Here is a 17610-nt window from a genome sequence, read left to right as displayed (position 1 = left end):
CAAGTCTTGGGGGTACTAAACCTCCTCCGACATTATCCCAATCTCTTTATAACCAGAGTACAATTCTTTCCAGAAACGGCCCTTTTGCCCCTCACGGCACGCGTTTCGCGGTGACAGTGCGGGGCGTCGCTAAACCGGCATTCCTTGTCTCGGCCCTCCCCAGAGCAACAGGCTTCGCTTCGCCCTCCTCGGGCCTCAGTTTCCAACCCGGGAAAGAACGGCGGGGTGGTAGTACCCGGGCCCCCGCGGCCCCTCCCGGCCTGCCAGCAGCCCCGCCCCGAGGGCGGAGACCGGGCGGAGCAGCGCGCTCTCCTCCGCCTCCTCTCGACTCGCTGCTGCCCCGGGTGCTCGCGGCGCATGTGCCTGGCGCCCCCTCCCCGGCCCTGGATTCCACTCCCCCTCCGCTCGCGCTGCAGCCGCAGCCGCCTCCAGGCCCCGCGCCGCCTCCGGAGTCCATGGCCGGGACGCGCTGGGTGCTCGGGGCGCTGCTCCGGGGCTGCGGCTGCAACTGCAGCAGCTGCCGGCGCACCGGCGCCGCCTGCCTGCCTTTCTACTCGGCCGCCGGCTCCTTCCCTTCGGGCGTCTCGGGCCGTCGCCGCCTGCTGCTGCTGCTCGGGGCCGCTGCGGCCGCCGCCTCTAACACGCGGGGCCTCCAGTCCGGGCCTGCGTCCGCCGGGAGGCTGGCGGGGCCTCCCCCCGCGGCCGCCTCCGCCGCCGCTGCGGCCGCGGCTTCTTACCCGGCCCTGCGTGCCCCTCTGCTACCGCAGTCGCTGGCGGCGGCCGCGGGCCCGGCGCGGAGCTACAGCCAGGTACGTGGGCGCCGCGAGGGGCCGCGCGCAGGACCCTTCCCCGGTCGCGCGCCCGCGCGCGTGCCCGCGCCCCTCCGCGTGCGCCTCGCGTGCACGCCCGAGGATCCGCGGCACGCGCCGCACCCCCCCCCCCCCCCGCCCTCCCAGTCCTCCTATTGGGCCCCAGAACAAGGGACGCTCTCCCAGGCCTCGGGTTTTCTCCTTGTTTTGTTCTCTCGAGTCTCTGGTCGGTTGGGCAGTGTAAGTGTGGCTAGGGGTGAATGTTGAGGCCTTGTTCCCCGCCGGCCCATGGTAGGTTTTGTGAGGCTGTTGACGCCCCAACCCCGCATCCCTGTCGCTCTCCGCCCGCTGGTTGAGAAGTTGGGAGGCCAGACCCGCGGAGGGTTGGGAGTTTCCGTGCAGCCAGAGCTCTAGGCCTAGGCGGCCCTGGCGCGCCTCGCAGCCTGCTGATGGGAAGGTTCACGCACAGAGTTACGTGGGCTGGGTCGGTGGGGAAGGAAGCTCGTCGCCAGCGCTCCCTACTCTCCCGTGCCCCTGGGGAAAGGCGGGCTGCCCCATTTACTGAAGGTCACCTCTGCACTGCCACCTCCTTTAGCAGAAGGACCTTTAGGACCATGGGTCGCCGCCGACGGGGAGGACAGCGTGGAGACTGATTTCGGGGTGGGGGGGTGGCTAGAAGAGGGGACGCCTAGAGGTAAGGCCACGACTTGGGGACCCAGGAGTGAGTCTACAGTGTTTTCTTTTTTAAAGTCACTGTGTCCTTTAAGAACTCAGATTGCAAATATTTTGTGCCTTGTAGGAAGGTTTCTTTTCTGCTTGTTCCGTGGTATCTGGGAAATATCAGCTCACGTTTCGACAACCCAGCTCTTGATATCTTGGATCATATTTATCTTAATTCAATTTGTGCTTCTCCTTGAACTTAGGGAAACTGGGAGGCTAATCAGCATGGCTTCTCTCTGCCAGTGGCTGAGCTAATTGATTTGAATCCTGGCCCAATACTTTGTGCTGCCCTTTTCGGTAAAAGCTTGTGGTGCGTGTGGAATTCTGGGAAAATGGGGACTGTTACCTTTATTTTTTATTTTTTTATTTTTAAGATTTTATTTATTTATTTGACAGAGAGAGACACAGCGAGAGAGGGAACACAAGCAGGGGGAGTGGAGGAGGGAGAAGCAGGCTTCCCGCGGAGCAGGGAGCCCGATGCGGGACTCGATCCCAGGACCCTGGGATCATGACCTGAGCTGAAGGCAGTCGCTTAACGACTGAGCCACCCAGGCGCCCAGACTGTTACCTTTATTTAAAAAACACGAACTATCTCTAGTAAGCCTTTGCGAGCTAGCTACTCTCTTGATTTTTTTTTTCTGTGAAATTGACTGTAATGATATCTGTTGAGCCTCTACTAGTGTTACACGCTGTGCTTACATTTATCATTGACTTCTTAAAATTTTACCTACGTCTTCATGAAAATGATGGGAACGTACAAAGGAGTAAAGTATCTCCGTAGCACGATAGATTGCAAGTCACTTGACTTAAAGCCTGAGTTGTGTTTCCACATTGGTAATTGTAGTGCTTGTTGCATTTTTATGAAGTATGTCAAAGACATCTGCTAGAGGTTTCCGTTTATCTTTTTTTTTTTTTTTAAAGATTTTATTTATTTATTTGAGAGAGAGAATGAGAGACAGAGCACGAGAGGGAAGAGGGCAGAGGGAGAAGCAGACCCCCTGCTGAGCAGGGAGCCCAATGCGGGACTCGATCCCGGGACTCCAGGATCATGACCTGAGCCGAAGGCAGTCGCTTAACCAACTGAGCCACCCAGGCGCCCGAGGTTTACGTTTATCATTGATTCCTTTTAGGTAGACTTAAGTCTTAACATAAACGGTGGCATGGTACAAAAGAATCTTTTTCTTTAGCCCAGTAGAGTGCAAGTCTTAAAACTTCAGTTGTCATTCCTGGTTATGGTTGTAGTGCTTAATGGAATCTTGTTAAATTCCAGTTTTTGCTTAGTCTTGTAAAATAGAGTTCTTTCGGTATGTCTCAGGCTCTGTCACCTTTTACAATCTTTACCTTACTCAGTTGGTCTGACTTACAGTTGACAGGTTACTCTTTCCAAGCACCCTGCTCTCTTGTTATTTTACCCACTCCAAAGTGTCTTTTATTATTTCTCTTTTGCCTGCTGGGTGAAGGGGACACACATTGAGCTTGACACTCAAGTCCCTCTGTTGTATGGTACCAAGTTCCTTTTGCCAGCTCATCTTCTTTGGCTCCTAATTGTACCCTGCAGTTTAGCCAAATGGGATTATTGCTGTTTTGCAAATGGGCTTTTTTTCATACTGCTTCTTCCCCTCAGCTCTCAAACTGGAATGCCCAATCTTTTGTGTATTGCTGTCAAAATTCTATGCTTCCTTTGAGGCCCCTCTTATATTATGTCTTGATTCTTCTGTTAGTGTTCTGTTTTGAATTTCTGTAATAACCTTGTGTCTTAATTGTAGCACATAAAGCATCCTGTTTTGTAGTGCTTGTCTTAGTCTAAGATGGTAAGCTCTTTGAGATGAGAGGCTAATAAGGCACACAATGAGTAGGAGGCACTCATATTTGTCCAGTTGAAGGGACCCTCTTGTCTTGCCTTAACTAAAACATTATTATTAGGTGTAATTTGGGACCGATGAATTTAAAAACAAGCCCTGAATAAAATTTATGTCCTGCCTAATCATTGGGATATGCCTGCTTGTTGCTTTCAAATGTACAATTTAAGCCAAAAAAGGATGAGTTAGATTTGTGAAGTTTATTTCTTGCCTCTGAAATAGTAACTGTCTCCTAAGAATAACATCCAGATCATTGGTTTGCAGAAATAAACATTTTCTAAGTAAGGTTGTCAAAGAAGTATTTTTACATTTCTTCATTTCTCTTGGAAGGAGTCCAAAACTACCTACCTGGAAGACCTTCCACCTCTCCCTGAGTATGAATTGGCTTCATCCAAGCTAGGAGAGGAAGTGGATGATGTTTATCTCATTCGAGCTCAAGGATTGCCGTGGTCATGCACTATAGAAGATGTGGTTAACTTTTTCTCAGGTATATTTTATGTATGTTTGAAATATGTAATTTTGTTTGAGTACAAGGTAGTCTCACAACATGGTAAAAACCAGTTTTCTGGTTTTGGTATGTACTTACCAAAAAACAAAACCAGTTAAGCATAGCTCTTTATGTAATACATACATTTAGAATGCAAGATTGCTAAGTGTTAAGTGATATAATTTCCTTAATGACATTTTTGGAATGTTTACATATCTGTGAATAGTTTTTAAGTTCTGTATCTGACTGTGATTTTTAATTTTCCTCTTAAAAAGCTTTTAGAAAGGGGACGCCTGCGTAACTCAGTCGGTTAAGCGTTCGACTTGATTTCAGCTCAGGTCATGATTTCAGCTCATGATCTCAATCCTGGGATTGAGCCCTGAGTCTGACTCCGTGCTCAGTGGGGAGTCTGCCTGAGGATCTCTCCCTCTGCTTTCCCCAGCTTGCGCATTCTCTCAAATAAATAAATAAAATCTTTAAAAAAAAAAAAAAAGGCTTTATTTATTTATTAAAAATTTTTTTAAAAAGATTTTTATTTATTTGACAGAGACACAGCAAGAGCAGGAACACAAGTAGGGGCAATGGGAGAGGGAGAAGCAGGCTTCCTGCTGAGCAGGGAGCCCGACATGGGGCTCGCTTCTAGGACCCTGGTATCATGACCTGAGCTGAAGGCCAACTGAGCCACCCAGGCGCCCTATTTATTTTTTAAAAAGATTTTATTCATTTATTTGAGAGAGAGCAGAGTGAGCCAGCAGTAGCCAGGGGAGGGGCAGAGGGACAAGCAGACTCCCTGCTGAGCACAGAGCTCTGCCACTGGGCTCAATCCCAGGACCCCGAGATCAAGACCTGAGCTGAAGTCAGATGCTTAACCGACTGAGCCACCAAGGTGCCCCCCCAAAAAAGGCTTTTTAGAGGATGCCATCTTAAATGTTATAAAATGATGTAATAATATATTGAGTACCTTGATGTGCATAGCATTATGTGTGTCAAGTATTTTATGAAGCCACTTACCTCTTCAACTCTGCTGCCATTATACGTATGCAGTATGGGGATCTTGGTAACGAAGAGGGGGCAAAGTTCAATTATGGTAACAAAATTATTCTTACAGGATTTATTTTAAAGTTCCTGTAGTTATGATTATGAGAAAATAAGACACTTCTGTATAAACTTAAGCATATTTTAAACTTTGGATTTGAAACTGATTGTAGAAGCATTGGGAAGGACATGATATATTTTATGTTGAGCTTGTTTGCTCTTTTAATGATCAGGAGATCATAAGCTTATGTACTAAGGTTTGCTCTCTCTCAAGAAAGTGGAACATTTTATAGACTACCATCTCATTAGCATTTGGATGCCTTCAGTGATGGGGGTTTCTATAAAGAATATGATAGACATTTTGGTTCATGCTTTGTTTTGTTGTTGGAATTGGAAGATTGCATTCTAGCGACTTGTATAATTGAGCTAAAAGTTTGATTTCTGGTTTTGATTTTACTCCCATACTTTCAGACTGCAGAATCCGCAATGGTGAGAATGGAATACACTTCCTCTTAAACAGAGATGGGAAACGAAGGGGTGATGCCTTAATTGAAATGGAGTCAGAGCAGGATGTGCAAAAAGCCTTAGAAAAGCATCGCATGTACATGGGACAACGATATGTGGAAGGTACGTGAAGTCATGTCCTGGCTTTTGTGATCAGTACCTTAGCCTGTACTTTCTTTCTTTCTTTTTTTTTTTTTTAAGATTTTATTTATTTATTTGACAGACACAGCGAGAGAGGGAACACAAGCAAGGGGAGTGGGAGAGGGAGAAGCAGGCTCCCTGCAGAGCAGGGAGCCCGATGTGGGACTCGATCCTAGGACCCTGGGATCATGACCTGAGCCAAAGGCAGTCGCTTAACCGACTGAGCCACCCAGGCGCCCTAGCCTGTACTTTCTAAGGCGGTTTCATTTGGGCCTTAGTAATAATGAAGGAGATAGATATTATGAATACACCCTTTTATAGGGTATGAAAATGAAACAGAGAGATAATCTCAGTTTCTTATCTATAAAATGAGGATGTTGACCAGGTTTAGCTCACAAGTTGTTTAAATAGGTGGCACACAGTAAATATTCAGTCAATGTCATTTGTTATTTTCTCCAGAGAAGTACATAAAGATTAAAAATACTGATTTTTACCTTCTTGGATAACCCACTATTTTTTTTTTAATGTCTTCTTCCTTTGCTTTGTAAATTTGCGTGCTTTCTGTGCTCTTTCTTTGCAGTGTATGAGATAAACAATGAAGATGTGGATGCCTTAATGAAGAGCCTGCAGGTCAAATCTTCACCCGTGGTAAATGATGGCGTGGTTCGTTTGAGAGGACTTCCTTATAGTTGCAATGAGAAAGACATCGTAGACTTCTTTGCAGGTGCTTTTCAGTTATATCATGTTTGGGGCTTCATTTTTTTTCCTTATTGTTTCCTTTTATATCTTAAATGAACCTTTTCCTAGGTAACTGCATGCAGTTGTATTAGGTTCTTTAGGGGAGAACTCTTCACTTGTGTTACGAATGTTTATAGATTATATAAGTGTTTTGACTTATTATGCTAACCTTTGGAGGATGTCACATTTCAGAATTATTTCATGCAGGTTTATTTTACTTTTGAGGAAGATAACCTTTTGCAAGAGTGGCCATATTTGTTTAAGACAGTAACAATTTATATCATTTAAAAGCATTATTGTCTAATTCTTAGCTGTAAAAAATTTAACATTAGTAGTGATGTTAGTCTAAATTCCTGTTTCCCCTATTAACATAATTAATGGCACACACACAAAGATTGTGTGTTTTAGATGGACTGCATGAATCCTAAGTATTCTGGAAATACAGATGTTGTAGGTGTTATTAGCTTTGCCACATAATGATTTTCCTCCCCTTTAGGCATGTATCCAGCTTAGAGACTAGCAAAACAGGCCTAACATTTTACTAATAAAATAAAAAAAGTTACTAGTATGTGAACAAATGTATTAATCCTAAGGATAAAAAAGGCTCCTGTTAGCAGCACTAATTTGTAATAATTTTGTGTCCTAGGACTGAATATAGTAGACATCACTTTTGTCATGGACTACAGAGGGAGAAGAAAAACAGGAGAAGCCTATGTGCAGTTTGAAGAACCAGAAATGGCCAACCAAGCTCTATTGAAACATAGGGAAGAAATTGGTAACCGGTGAGTGAAGCAGATTCTAATAATGCTCAAGTATTATATGTTGGGTCATTTTGATGAATGCACTGTAGTAGAACTGTAAAAATTATCTACAGAAAAGTAGAATAATATGATGACCTGTCAAATGCCCATCACTTAGAATTAACAAATTATTAACATTTGTTATATTTGCTTCATCTGTTTTTTCAGTATGCATCTTTAAAAAACATTTTTTTTATTAAAAAAAATGTTTTTTAAGGTTTTTATTTATTTGACAGAGAGATAGAGAGCACAAGTAGGCAGAGCAGCAGGCAGAGGGAGAGGGAGAAGAAGGCTCTCTGCCGAGCAGGGAGCCCGACTCGGGGCTCGATCCCAGGACCGTGGGATCATGACCTGAGCTGAAGGCAGCCGCTTAACGACTGAGCCACCCAGGCACCCCTAAAAAACATTTTCTCATGTGGTCCTAATATCACGTCTAACAAAATTGGTGGTAATTTATTGTCTAATGCCTGTCCATAGTCACACTTTCCCAATTATACCAAAATTGTCTTTTCACAGTTTTTTTTGTTTTGTTTTTTTTGAGAGATAGCAAGAGAGAGCACTGAGCTGAGAGGAGAAGGAGAAGTAGGTTCCCTGCGAGCAAGGAGCCCAATGAGGGGCTTAATCCCAGGATCCTGGGACCGTGACCTGGGCCAAAGGCAGATGATCAACTCACTGAGCCACCCAGGCACCACTCAGAGTTGTTATTTTTTTTTTTTTTTTTCCTTTGGTACCAGAATCTAGATATGGTCCACACATGGCATTTGATAGTTAATATCTACAGTTCTCTTAAACTAGAGTAAGTCTCCTTCTCCTTTATGTTTTTATTCCCTTCCCCTTTTTAAATGCAATTAACTTTTGAGGAAGTTGAGTCAATCACCCTGTACAATGTCTCATGTTTTATGTTGATCTTATTGCTTCTTCATGGTGTCGCTTTGTTCCTTTGTATCTGTTATTTTCTGAAAACTGGAAGTTCAAGCTAAAGTCTTGAATTGAATCAGGCTAACATTTTGATACAGATACACTATAGGTATTGTTTTATACTGCATATCACATCACATTGGATGCATGTAGTGTTGGATGGGTTCATTTGTGTCAAATTTGGAGGAGTACTCAAAAGTGTCAGATTTTAGATTGCTGTTTTGCTGCTTTCTGGCTGTTTTACTTGGCTCCTTTGAAGTTTTAAAAAAATGAAAAGCTATTTTAAAGCTATGTATTTTAGGATCTGTGTATAGAATTGATTTAGAGGTCTTTGTTAAATTTTTTAAAAATAAAAATGGTTTTGCAAAGCACCCTCTTCTCCCTTTTTTTTTTAGTACTCTTCACATTTTCTTATAATATGTCTTAGAACAAACCAGTGCTATTTTTTTTGGTAAAGATTTTATTTATTTATTTGACAGAGACACAGCAAGAGAGGGAACACAAGCAGGGGGAGTGGAGGAGGGAGAAGCAGGCTTCCCGGGGAGCAGGGAGCCCGATGCGGGGCTCGGTCCCAGGACCCTGGGATCATGACCTGAGCCGAAGGCAGACGCTTAATGACTGAGCCACCCAGGCGCCCCTCAGTGCTATGTTTTTATGTGGGAACATTATGGCAGTCTATAAATCTCTTCAGTAAATTAAGAAGTGGTGCCTATCTTTATAGATCTATAAATACAAATGATTTTTGCAATTCAGGCTTAATAACCTAATTGGAAAAGCAGTATTGAGAAAAAAAGAAACTGGTTTCAGAAGCTTGGATTTAATAGATAATCCCACTGCCAAGCAGGTAGCAAATCAGATTTGACATTTAGTTCATGAATTCTCATTGGCGTCTTATTGAAGTTCTGGGGGTTTTTAGCTCCTCATATACTCTGACTTTTAATATCTTACACAGATATCATTAATTTTCACAGAATTGGGCGTCTGGGTGGCTCAGTTGGTTGGGCGACTGCCTTCGGCTCAGGTCATGATCCTGGAGTCCCGGGATCGAGTCCCACATCGGGCTCCCTGCTTGGCAGGGAGTCTGCTTCTCCCTCTCCCACTCCCCGTTTGTGTTCCCTCTCTTGCTGTGTCTTTCTCTGTCAAATAAATAAATAAAAATCTTAAAAAAAAAAAATTTTTTTTTCACAGAATTGACTTGTAAGGCTTTAAGAGACTGTTAACCAACTGTTAAAAAAAAAACCAAAAAAACCCTTCTTACCAGATATTTTCATACACACAATTAATCTTGGCATAGTTGTTCTCACGAAGTAAGTAAATACTGTTAAAATGTATATGAAGAAAGCTGTTATCTTGGGCAGGGGTGTGGGGGAGATTAAATCAGTGACATGTACTGTTGAGAATACTTTTCATGGACTAATATTTGTATCTAGTCTTACCTTGTCCCTCATCTGTTATCTTTGGACACTCGTGTTTCATAAGCTGTTGGAAATATATATGCATGTTTTATTTTAAATGACTTCAGTGTAAAGTGACTTTGCATTGTTTTGATATAGGTATATAGAGATATTTCCAAGCAGAAGGAATGAAGTCCGAACACATGTTGGTTCTCATAAGGGAAAGAAAATGGCATCTTCTCCTACTGCTAAGTATATAACTGAGCCAGAAATGGTCTTTGAAGAACACGAAGTAAATGAGGATATTCGACCCATGACAGCTTTTGAAAGTGAGAAGGAAATAGGTAAGGACCTGCATCTTATTGAGACTTATTGGATCTATTTTGTATGTTTTGATATTTAAAATATTTTTTATGACCATGTTGTATGGGATTATTAGATTATAGGACCAGGGAATTGAGTTGGAAGATTTATCTGTCTTTGAGTGTAGTATGTACTTTGAATATGTGCAGAAGGGCTTAATTATTTTGTTAAGTTTTTATATAATCATTCTTGTGGATTTTATATAAAAAGCTGGGTGGCACAAATATAATAAAACAACATAAAATGTCATCATTTAAACTAAGGTGAGAAAAGATGTAGAGGGCTCGAATGTTGACTAAAGAAGTTTTGTTTGCCTCTGTATTTAATTATTCCTCTGATTCCTAACCCAAAGTAACATGTGGAATCTTTGAAGTGTGATAATTCCTTTTTAAACTCATGCCATGGTGGGGTGCCTGGGTGGCTCAGTTGGTTGAGTGGCAGACTCTTGATTTCTGCTCAGGTCGTGACCTGGGGGTCCTGGGATTGAGCCCTGGGTTGGGCTCTGAGCTCAGCAGGGAGTCTCCTTCAGGATTCTCTCCCTCTGCCCCTCCCCACCATCTCTCGCTCTCTTGCTCTCTCAAATAAATAAATCTTTAAACTCACGCCATGGGATTATCCCATTACCATATTTCTTTTTTTTTTCAGTGCCTGTAACCCAGAGAGTTTCTTTTATTTCCACTCATAATCATTTTTCCCTCTCACTATTCTTTTTTATTTTTTTTTTAAAGATTTTATTTATTTATTTGACAGAGAGAGACATAGCAAGAGAGGGAACACAAGCAGGGGGAGTGGGAGAGAGAGAAGCAGGCTTCCCACCAAGCACAGAGCCCGATGTGGGGCTCGATCCCAGGACCCCGGGATCATGACCTGAGCCGAAGGCAGACTCAACTGACTGAGCCACACACGCGCCCCATCCTTCTCTCTATTCTTATATAAATACCTGTTTTTTTTTTTTTTTTTTTGTAATCTGGTAGCGGTTTGAGGTACGAAATCTTTACGCTAAATCCTCATGGGTGTTCAGGTGATATTTGTTAGGTGGCAGAAATGTCAGAACATTTTTGCTTTTAAAATTAAAGCCCTTCTTGGGTACGTGCACCCCGATGTTTATAGCAGCAGTGTCCACAATAGCCAAACTGTGGATAGAGCCAAGATGTCCATCGACAGATGAATGGATAAAGAAGATGTGGTACACACACACACACACACACACACACACACACACACACGGTGGAATATTATGCAGCCATCAAAAGGAATGAAATCTTGCCATTTGTAATGACGTGGTTGGAACTAGAGGGTACTATGCTAAGCAAAATAAGTCAATCAGAGAAAGACATGTATCATATGACCTCACTGATATGAGGAATTCTTAATCTCAGGAAACAAACTGAGGGTTGCTGGAGTGGTGGAGGGTCGGAGGGATGGGGTGACTGGGTGATAGACATTGGGGAGGGCATGTGCTATGGTGAGCGTTGTGTATTGTTTAAGACTGTTGAATCACAGACCTGTACCTCTGAAACAAGTAATACATTATATGTTAAAAAAAAAGAAGAAGATAGTAGGAAGGGTAAAAGGAAGGGGGGGAAATCGGAGAGGGAGACGAATCATGAGAGACTATGGACTCTGAGAAACAAACAGGGTTCTAGAGGGGAAGGAGGTGGGAGGATGGGTTAGCCTAGTGATGGGTATTAAAGGGGACACGTTCTGCATGGAGCACTGGATGTTATACGCAAATAATGAATCATGGAACACTACATCAGAAACTAATGATGTAATAAAGTATGGTGATTAACATAACATAATAAAAAAGAAAATTAAAGCCCTTCTTCCTTACTGGTTCAGGAAGAATTGAGGGTTTTGACAGAAAGGTCATACCTAATTATAATCTGTTAATAACTCTTGAAGCTCTTATGTTTCTGACAGTGCTTTCTGTCCCACTTCTCAGAACTGCCTAAGGAGATGTCAGAAAAGCTTCCAGAGGCTGTTGATTTTGGAACTACATCTTCACTACATTTTGTCCACATGAGAGGATTGCCTTTCCAAGCTAATGCCCAAGACATTATAAACGTGTGTGGCAGTAAGATATCCAATCTCAATAGGTTTGAACAAAAATTCTAAAACTGAACTTACATTAACATGGGAAAGATAGAGAAGAAAATATCCTATTTCTGAACTATTTTTGGACAGTAAGGTGGCATCTCCTTGGTTGTGGAAGCTTGTTTTCTTCAGCTGAGAAGTGTGGGCTTTATTATATTTTAAGGTCAAATGTATTATGATAAGAGGATTTTATAGATACAAAATAATGATGTAGCATTAGTATTCAAAGTAAGTTTGGTTTTTCTCTAAATTGGTTCAGCCTACTCATTTTTGAGTTTAGGAAGCCGAGACTCAGGGAATTTGTCACAGGGTGGTTATATACTAAACGAATCCCAGTGCTCCTAAATACTTAGAAGCTTGTAGCCTTCATCGGGATTCCCTAATTTTTGAGAAAGGAATTTTAAAAATATTTTTATAACAATGTATGAAAAGAAAGGGAAACAACAATAGTCATACTGACTTCATGAATTCGAGGACATATACTTAAGGTAGATCCAAACCTAGAATCTTCAGTTAGTAGTGGGTCCTCAAAGTTGTCTTCATTATTTCAAAAAGCCTGATAAGAATCCTATCTTTAACCAGACAAAGTTCACACAGTCTCATTGGAGCATTATATTCTTTTGCTTTGGTTTGAAATGATAACCACTCAGTGTGGTAGCTCTGTTCATGTAGTGCTGGTAAAAACTGATGAGCAAGCACATAGCTGATGTAAAAATGACTTATTAAGAAATGAAGGATGGACACTCTTTAGAAACAGGGAAGGATGTGTGTGAGAGGAGTAATAGAAGCAGTCCTTTCTAGCGTAAGAAAGTTTGAGCACTCTTGCTGTATTGTGTATTGTACAGTTTTTTTCTGTGATTATATAGTTGAAATGTAACCTTGAGTTCTAACAGGATCAGAAAAGCCAGACGACAGGGTAGATGTGTAACTACTTTGTTGCTTAAAGAGATTCTCTAAAAACAAATTTCTTGGGTGTATGAATCAGAGTCTGAAAGAAAAATGCAGAACCTTAGACTCCTAGAAATCGGGCCTGCTACCATTATATTCCTTTTAGCTTCTTTTGTTTGTTGTTTAGTTCTTTGCTCCGCTGAAGCCTGTTAGAATCACCATGGAATACAGTTCTAATGGGAAGGCCACTGGAGAGGCTGACGTGCACTTCGATACCCATGAGGATGCTGTTGCAGCTATGCTCAAGGATCGGTCCCATGTTCGTAAGTGCTGCCCATGGTTTGCATTGTCAGTTTTGACATCTGTCTTTGCCTTTCTCTGTTTTGGAGTTTGCCTAGACCTTTTCCTTGGGAAAACTCTGCGGTGTTAATACTACAAAATTAAATATAAAAAGGACAGAATGCTGTATTGTAATGAAAAACATTTGTTTGCTAATTGTCTTGCATATTTCTATGCAGAGGTAGGATTTTTTTTGCTTGTTTTTAATTTTGTTTTCGTTTTTAATTAGGAAATGTAATAGACAAAGGGTTTGAGTTGCTGTCTGAACTATGAGAAAATGACTATAGTATTATTTCTCCCTTTTCAGCTTCTTAAAATGAATCTTTTTTTGTCATTCTCAGACCATAGATATATTGAATTGTTCCTGAATTCATGTCCAAAGGGAAAATAAGACTTCCAGGGACTCCAGATAATAAGGTAAATTTAAGAGGTACAATTGTGAGAATTATTTTCAATTGATAAATTAAGTATTAACTCACTAATTTGTAATATGGTGGAGACCATTCTTTTCTTTCTTTCTTTTTTTTTTTTTTTAAGATTTTATTTACTTTTTAGAGGAGGTGTGTGTGTGTGCGCAGGGCAAGGAGCAGAAGGAGAGGGAGAAGCAGACTCTATGCTGAGCACAGGGCCTGATGCAGAGCTCGATCCCAGGACCCTGAGATCATGACTTGAGCCCACATTAAGAGTTGATGCTCAGCCAACTGAGCCACCCAGGAGCCCCTTAATAATGATCAGACTAATCATGATAACTGAAACATCAAAATAAGGAATGAAAATCTCCTGGGAAATAGGATTCATTATGATTGTATAGTGGTTTTGGGTATTTTTCCCATATAGAATCTATTGGCATCATTCCCAATATTCATCCTGCTGTGTGCCTAAAAATAATTTTTTACCTTTAATAGCTATAAATTATAATATACTGAAAATGTGCTTATAGTAGCTTTTCTTCCTATAAAATTTAAACACATTTCTTCAGTTCTAAGATATTAAAATGTTTAAAATGATATATTTGAAATTAATATCATTATTATCTACACTTAATGTACCACTGTCTCTTTCCTAAAAAAGTGTTATGAAAATAGTTGTCTGTCCTAGGAAGTACACGATTTCATAGAGTTAACTTAATGTGTGACAAATCTACTAAATGTGTTGGTGCCCCTCCTTTGACTAAATGTTATGTGGTATCTTTTATTTCCCCATAAAATCTTTTAATGTATTATAATCATTTTTCTGTTTGTAGTGGTACATTTGAGATAGTTAACTGTAATGATTTCTTGGAAATACAGGAGGCATTTCTTTACTGTAGTTGTCACAGGCTATTTTGGATATAAAGTCCCACAATCTTGTGATGTTAAATATTAGCTAAAATCTGTGTAAAATATGTTCTGTGCTTAACTCTGAAAATCTGTCCTTATAGCAGGCTGTAAACACTAATGCCTAACTAATTTTCTTTACTGTAACTTAATGGATTTGTCACTGAATGGATTTACACTAAATCAAAAAAAAAGTATTGGGGCACTTGGGTGGCTTATTCGGGTAAGTGTCTGACTCTTGATCTCAATCTCACAGTTGTGAGTTCAGGCCCCTCAAAAAAAAAAAAATTAAATTTGTAATTTTAAATGGTCTGGGAAAGGGTATGGTATGGTAACACTTTCTCTTTTATTTATTTATTTTGCACTACTTTTTCATTTTGAGTAAATGTGCAACATTTTTCGTTTTATTTTCAGGATGAAGCAAGAAGCATTTCATTTGCACATCTTTTCTTGGACATGGAATATAAAGTTCCAGTTTTGTAGCAGCAACTGCTAGAGAAAGGATTTGGGGGTTTTGGGTTAATTGCTTATAAGACAAATTACGTAGTGGACTGTTTAGAAAGGAAAAGGAAAGATTCAGTTTGGAATTATGAAATAAACCACAAATTTAAATTTTCGTTTAATCTGTTCAAGATCTGATTTAAAAATCTGGGGTTTTTATTACATACGATTAAACAGTTTGTTTTCATAGGAGATGTGTTACCCAATGAAAAGACTACATCTTTTTATTTAGCACTGTCCTTGAAAATCTTTTCTCCCATTTTACAAATGGTCTGTTGGAGGTTTTGTCCTTTTGCCTATGAATTAAGGCTCTGATGTAAAACTTCTCTGGAATGAAATACTGATTTATTTTAACCAAATACTCACCAAAGCAAGGAAAGGCTTCAGACCTTTGAATTATTAAGGTTTGGCAAAGTAGTTATAATTTTAGGTGTATTAGATTACTTAGGTAGGAGTAGAAATTAAAAAAAAAAAAAATAAGTATCACAGGTTAGTGAGTTAAGTGACAACAATTTGGCAGTTTTACGTCTTTGGAAATGTTTTGCCTTTCTAAGCCTTGTGCTAAAGGCATTTGACTTTGGTGCCTGTATCCTTAAGGAGAGAATTCTTGTCTCAAAAGTTCTCTGAACACTCACCCCCCCCCCCAACTTTTTTTTGACTGTGGGTAAATCTTGAGGGTGTTTGTTAGTCTCAAAACCGTGAAGTGACATGTCAGAACAGTCCTGACTGGTAAAGACATTAATGGCTTCACTTGAATTTAAACCAGCTCCTGAGAGGAAAAAGAAACTGTCTCCTCATTTGCTTTTTTCAGTGGGATAGCACATCCCATATTTTAGAACAAGTAGGGGTGCCTTGCTTAAACAAAAATAGCATTTAATGTATAACTGTGTGAAGGGTTTATGGATAAAGCTGTACTTCTGTCACATTGTGACAGTACCTTCTGCTTTAATATTAAACCGCTTGTTATTGAAATACTGGATCAAAATGGCTGGCTTCGAAATGTGTCCTTAATAAACTAACTTTATGTGCACCTGTGTAGGAGAATCAAAGTCCTGTATACTTTCTTTGCCTTGTTCCTGTTCTCAGGGTGATGGCTGCCACATAGTTACCAGGAGGTAAAAGTCTAGTTCTTAAAATTGAATTAGCCCGGATTTCTGAGAGGTGATATCTGGAAGAGAGAGGACGTCTTCTCTCACTGAATCCATAACCACCTTTGATTACCAGCTAAGATACGAGATCACTGTACTGTAAGTAGTCAATAAATGAAGACTCGTTTCAGGCTGCAGATTACCTAAGATTATTTATTTTGGAGTGTGTGTATCAACCAAATATATTTTTGTTACGTCAAATCCTGGTATAGTTTAAAAAGAAATGGCAATTTTCGTTTGTATTTTCATCATCCCATATAAACATGACTTCATTAACCATCTTAACCTATTCAGTATTAGTACTTAAGTAGAAATGTGTCTTCACGGATGGCTGAGTGTACCAAGCTCTCAGAAGTGGCGTCTGTAGCTGTGTGCTCTATTAGAATATGGTCTTTTTTCTGTTTAGCAGTAGGTATTTAATTTGCTGTGGAAAAAATCTATAGGGACTGTTGGGATTGGGGTTGGTGAGAAATTAATTCATTTGCAGTTACTTTATTTTAAAGCTAATGGATTTCATTTGTACATCTCTAGGAAGAGAATGAGAGCAAAAGCATTAAGAGGTTATGTGGTGGGTAAGCGTGAAGGCGGCAAGGGGCGTCTTGCTACGCTAGCGGCTCAGTGCTCAGTACAAGAGCTGGCCGTCCTTGGGAAGTCATCTTAGGACTTCGTGTGTTTTACTCCTTTAGTAGGTGATAGCTCATGATTTAGGCTAGTAAGTGAATGATTGCTGAGAAGGCAAATGTAGCTACTGGGAGGAGAAGAAAAGCACGTAATAGATTAAAAGTAATCTTTTCTTTCCATCCAGTCGAAAGACATACTTCTGTCTCCCAAAATTTGACAAAACTGGGTTGTGTACTATCATTAGCTATTGAAAGAAGTTATGATGGTGAGTTTTGCTCTTGTGTTTGGGTCCTTTATGTCCTTATAATCTCTTTGGTGATAAAGCTATAAAAAAGCAGGTTTAGATACAGACAGGTTACCCATCTTGCTGTGGCTAGCCACTTGAATTGCGGGGGCAACTCTGATAAGTAGCTTATAGATACCAAGGAGGAGATTGTGATCTCATTGATACACTCACATCGAGAACGAAGCAGAACCAGAGTGGGTGGATGCAGCTTCTGCCAGGTGGGAAGGGAGACCGAGTCCACTGTGGCGTGGAAGGCTCTAAATCCTCACTGCTGCTGTGGTGTGGGGAGGAGGAAGCAGGAGAAGCCCACTTAGAGCCATGTGCCATTTTGAGGCAAAGGCCCTGCTTGTTATTAGCATGTCCTGTCGGCATCCTCTGCCACGAACAGTCCTTCAACAGATTCTCGTTTGGAGTTTTTTCTTTGGGTTATATCCTATTCATTTTATAATTTAAAACATTCCATTGTTTTAAGAGTTTCCCCTAAATTATGTGAAAGCGTTCACATTCACCTGGCAGGACCTGTGTTATGGAGTAGAATGGTGTATCTCAGCAGTAAAGTAGAAGCAGGCTTAAGTGCCAGAGGCTTTGAAAAAAAGTGCTGTCATGTAGTAGGAATACATTTTCCCTTAATTCAGATTAGAAAAGA

At 41.0% G+C, this 17610-nt stretch overlaps 1 protein-coding gene across 2 annotated transcripts; it reads left to right on the top strand.

The window, feature by feature from the left end:
• The first annotated feature begins 345 nt into the window (after positions 1-345).
• On the top strand, positions 346-16479 carry GRSF1 (G-rich RNA sequence binding factor 1). Of its 2 annotated transcripts, none has more exons than XM_045881047.3 (10): positions 346-809; positions 3719-3875; positions 5382-5537; positions 6136-6279; positions 6940-7075; positions 9565-9749; positions 11714-11835; positions 12941-13076; positions 13434-13509; positions 14823-16479. In XM_045881047.3, exons 1-9 carry the CDS (start codon positions 456-458, stop codon positions 13481-13483), a joined length of 1440 nt encoding a protein of 479 aa, XP_045737003.1. In that variant the 5' UTR covers positions 346-455; the 3' UTR covers positions 13484-13509; positions 14823-16479. The 2 variants fall into 2 exon arrangements, with proteins under 2 accessions (XP_045737003.1, XP_045737004.1); XM_045881048.3 differs by lacking the exon at positions 346-809 and adding an exon at positions 961-1100.
• Positions 16480-17610: the final 1131 nt, after the last annotated feature.

The sequence above is a fragment of the Mirounga angustirostris genome, unplaced genomic scaffold (genome assembly GCF_029215605.1).
Source record: "Mirounga angustirostris isolate CCGP_5_RB_7025 unplaced genomic scaffold, mMirAng1.0.hap1 SCAF_2, whole genome shotgun sequence".
In the NCBI taxonomy this organism is placed as follows: domain Eukaryota; kingdom Metazoa; phylum Chordata; class Mammalia; order Carnivora; family Phocidae; genus Mirounga; species Mirounga angustirostris.
The sequence above is the reverse complement of the archived record's forward strand: the minus strand, read 5'-3'. Positions and strand labels throughout refer to the sequence as shown.

Excerpts from the sequence above, each read along its gene's own strand:
- GRSF1 (XM_045881047.3), top strand. The coding sequence starts at position 456 with ATGGCCGGGACGCGCTGGGTGCTCGGGGCGCTGCTCCGGGGCTGCGGC. Across the intron at positions 6,280-6,939 it reads CATCGTAGACTTCTTTGCAG|GACTGAATATAGTAGACATC; the intron begins GTGCTTTTCAGT and ends TTTGTGTCCTAG. Across the intron at positions 13,077-13,433 it reads CAAGGATCGGTCCCATGTTC|ACCATAGATATATTGAATTG; the intron begins GTAAGTGCTGCC and ends TGTCATTCTCAG.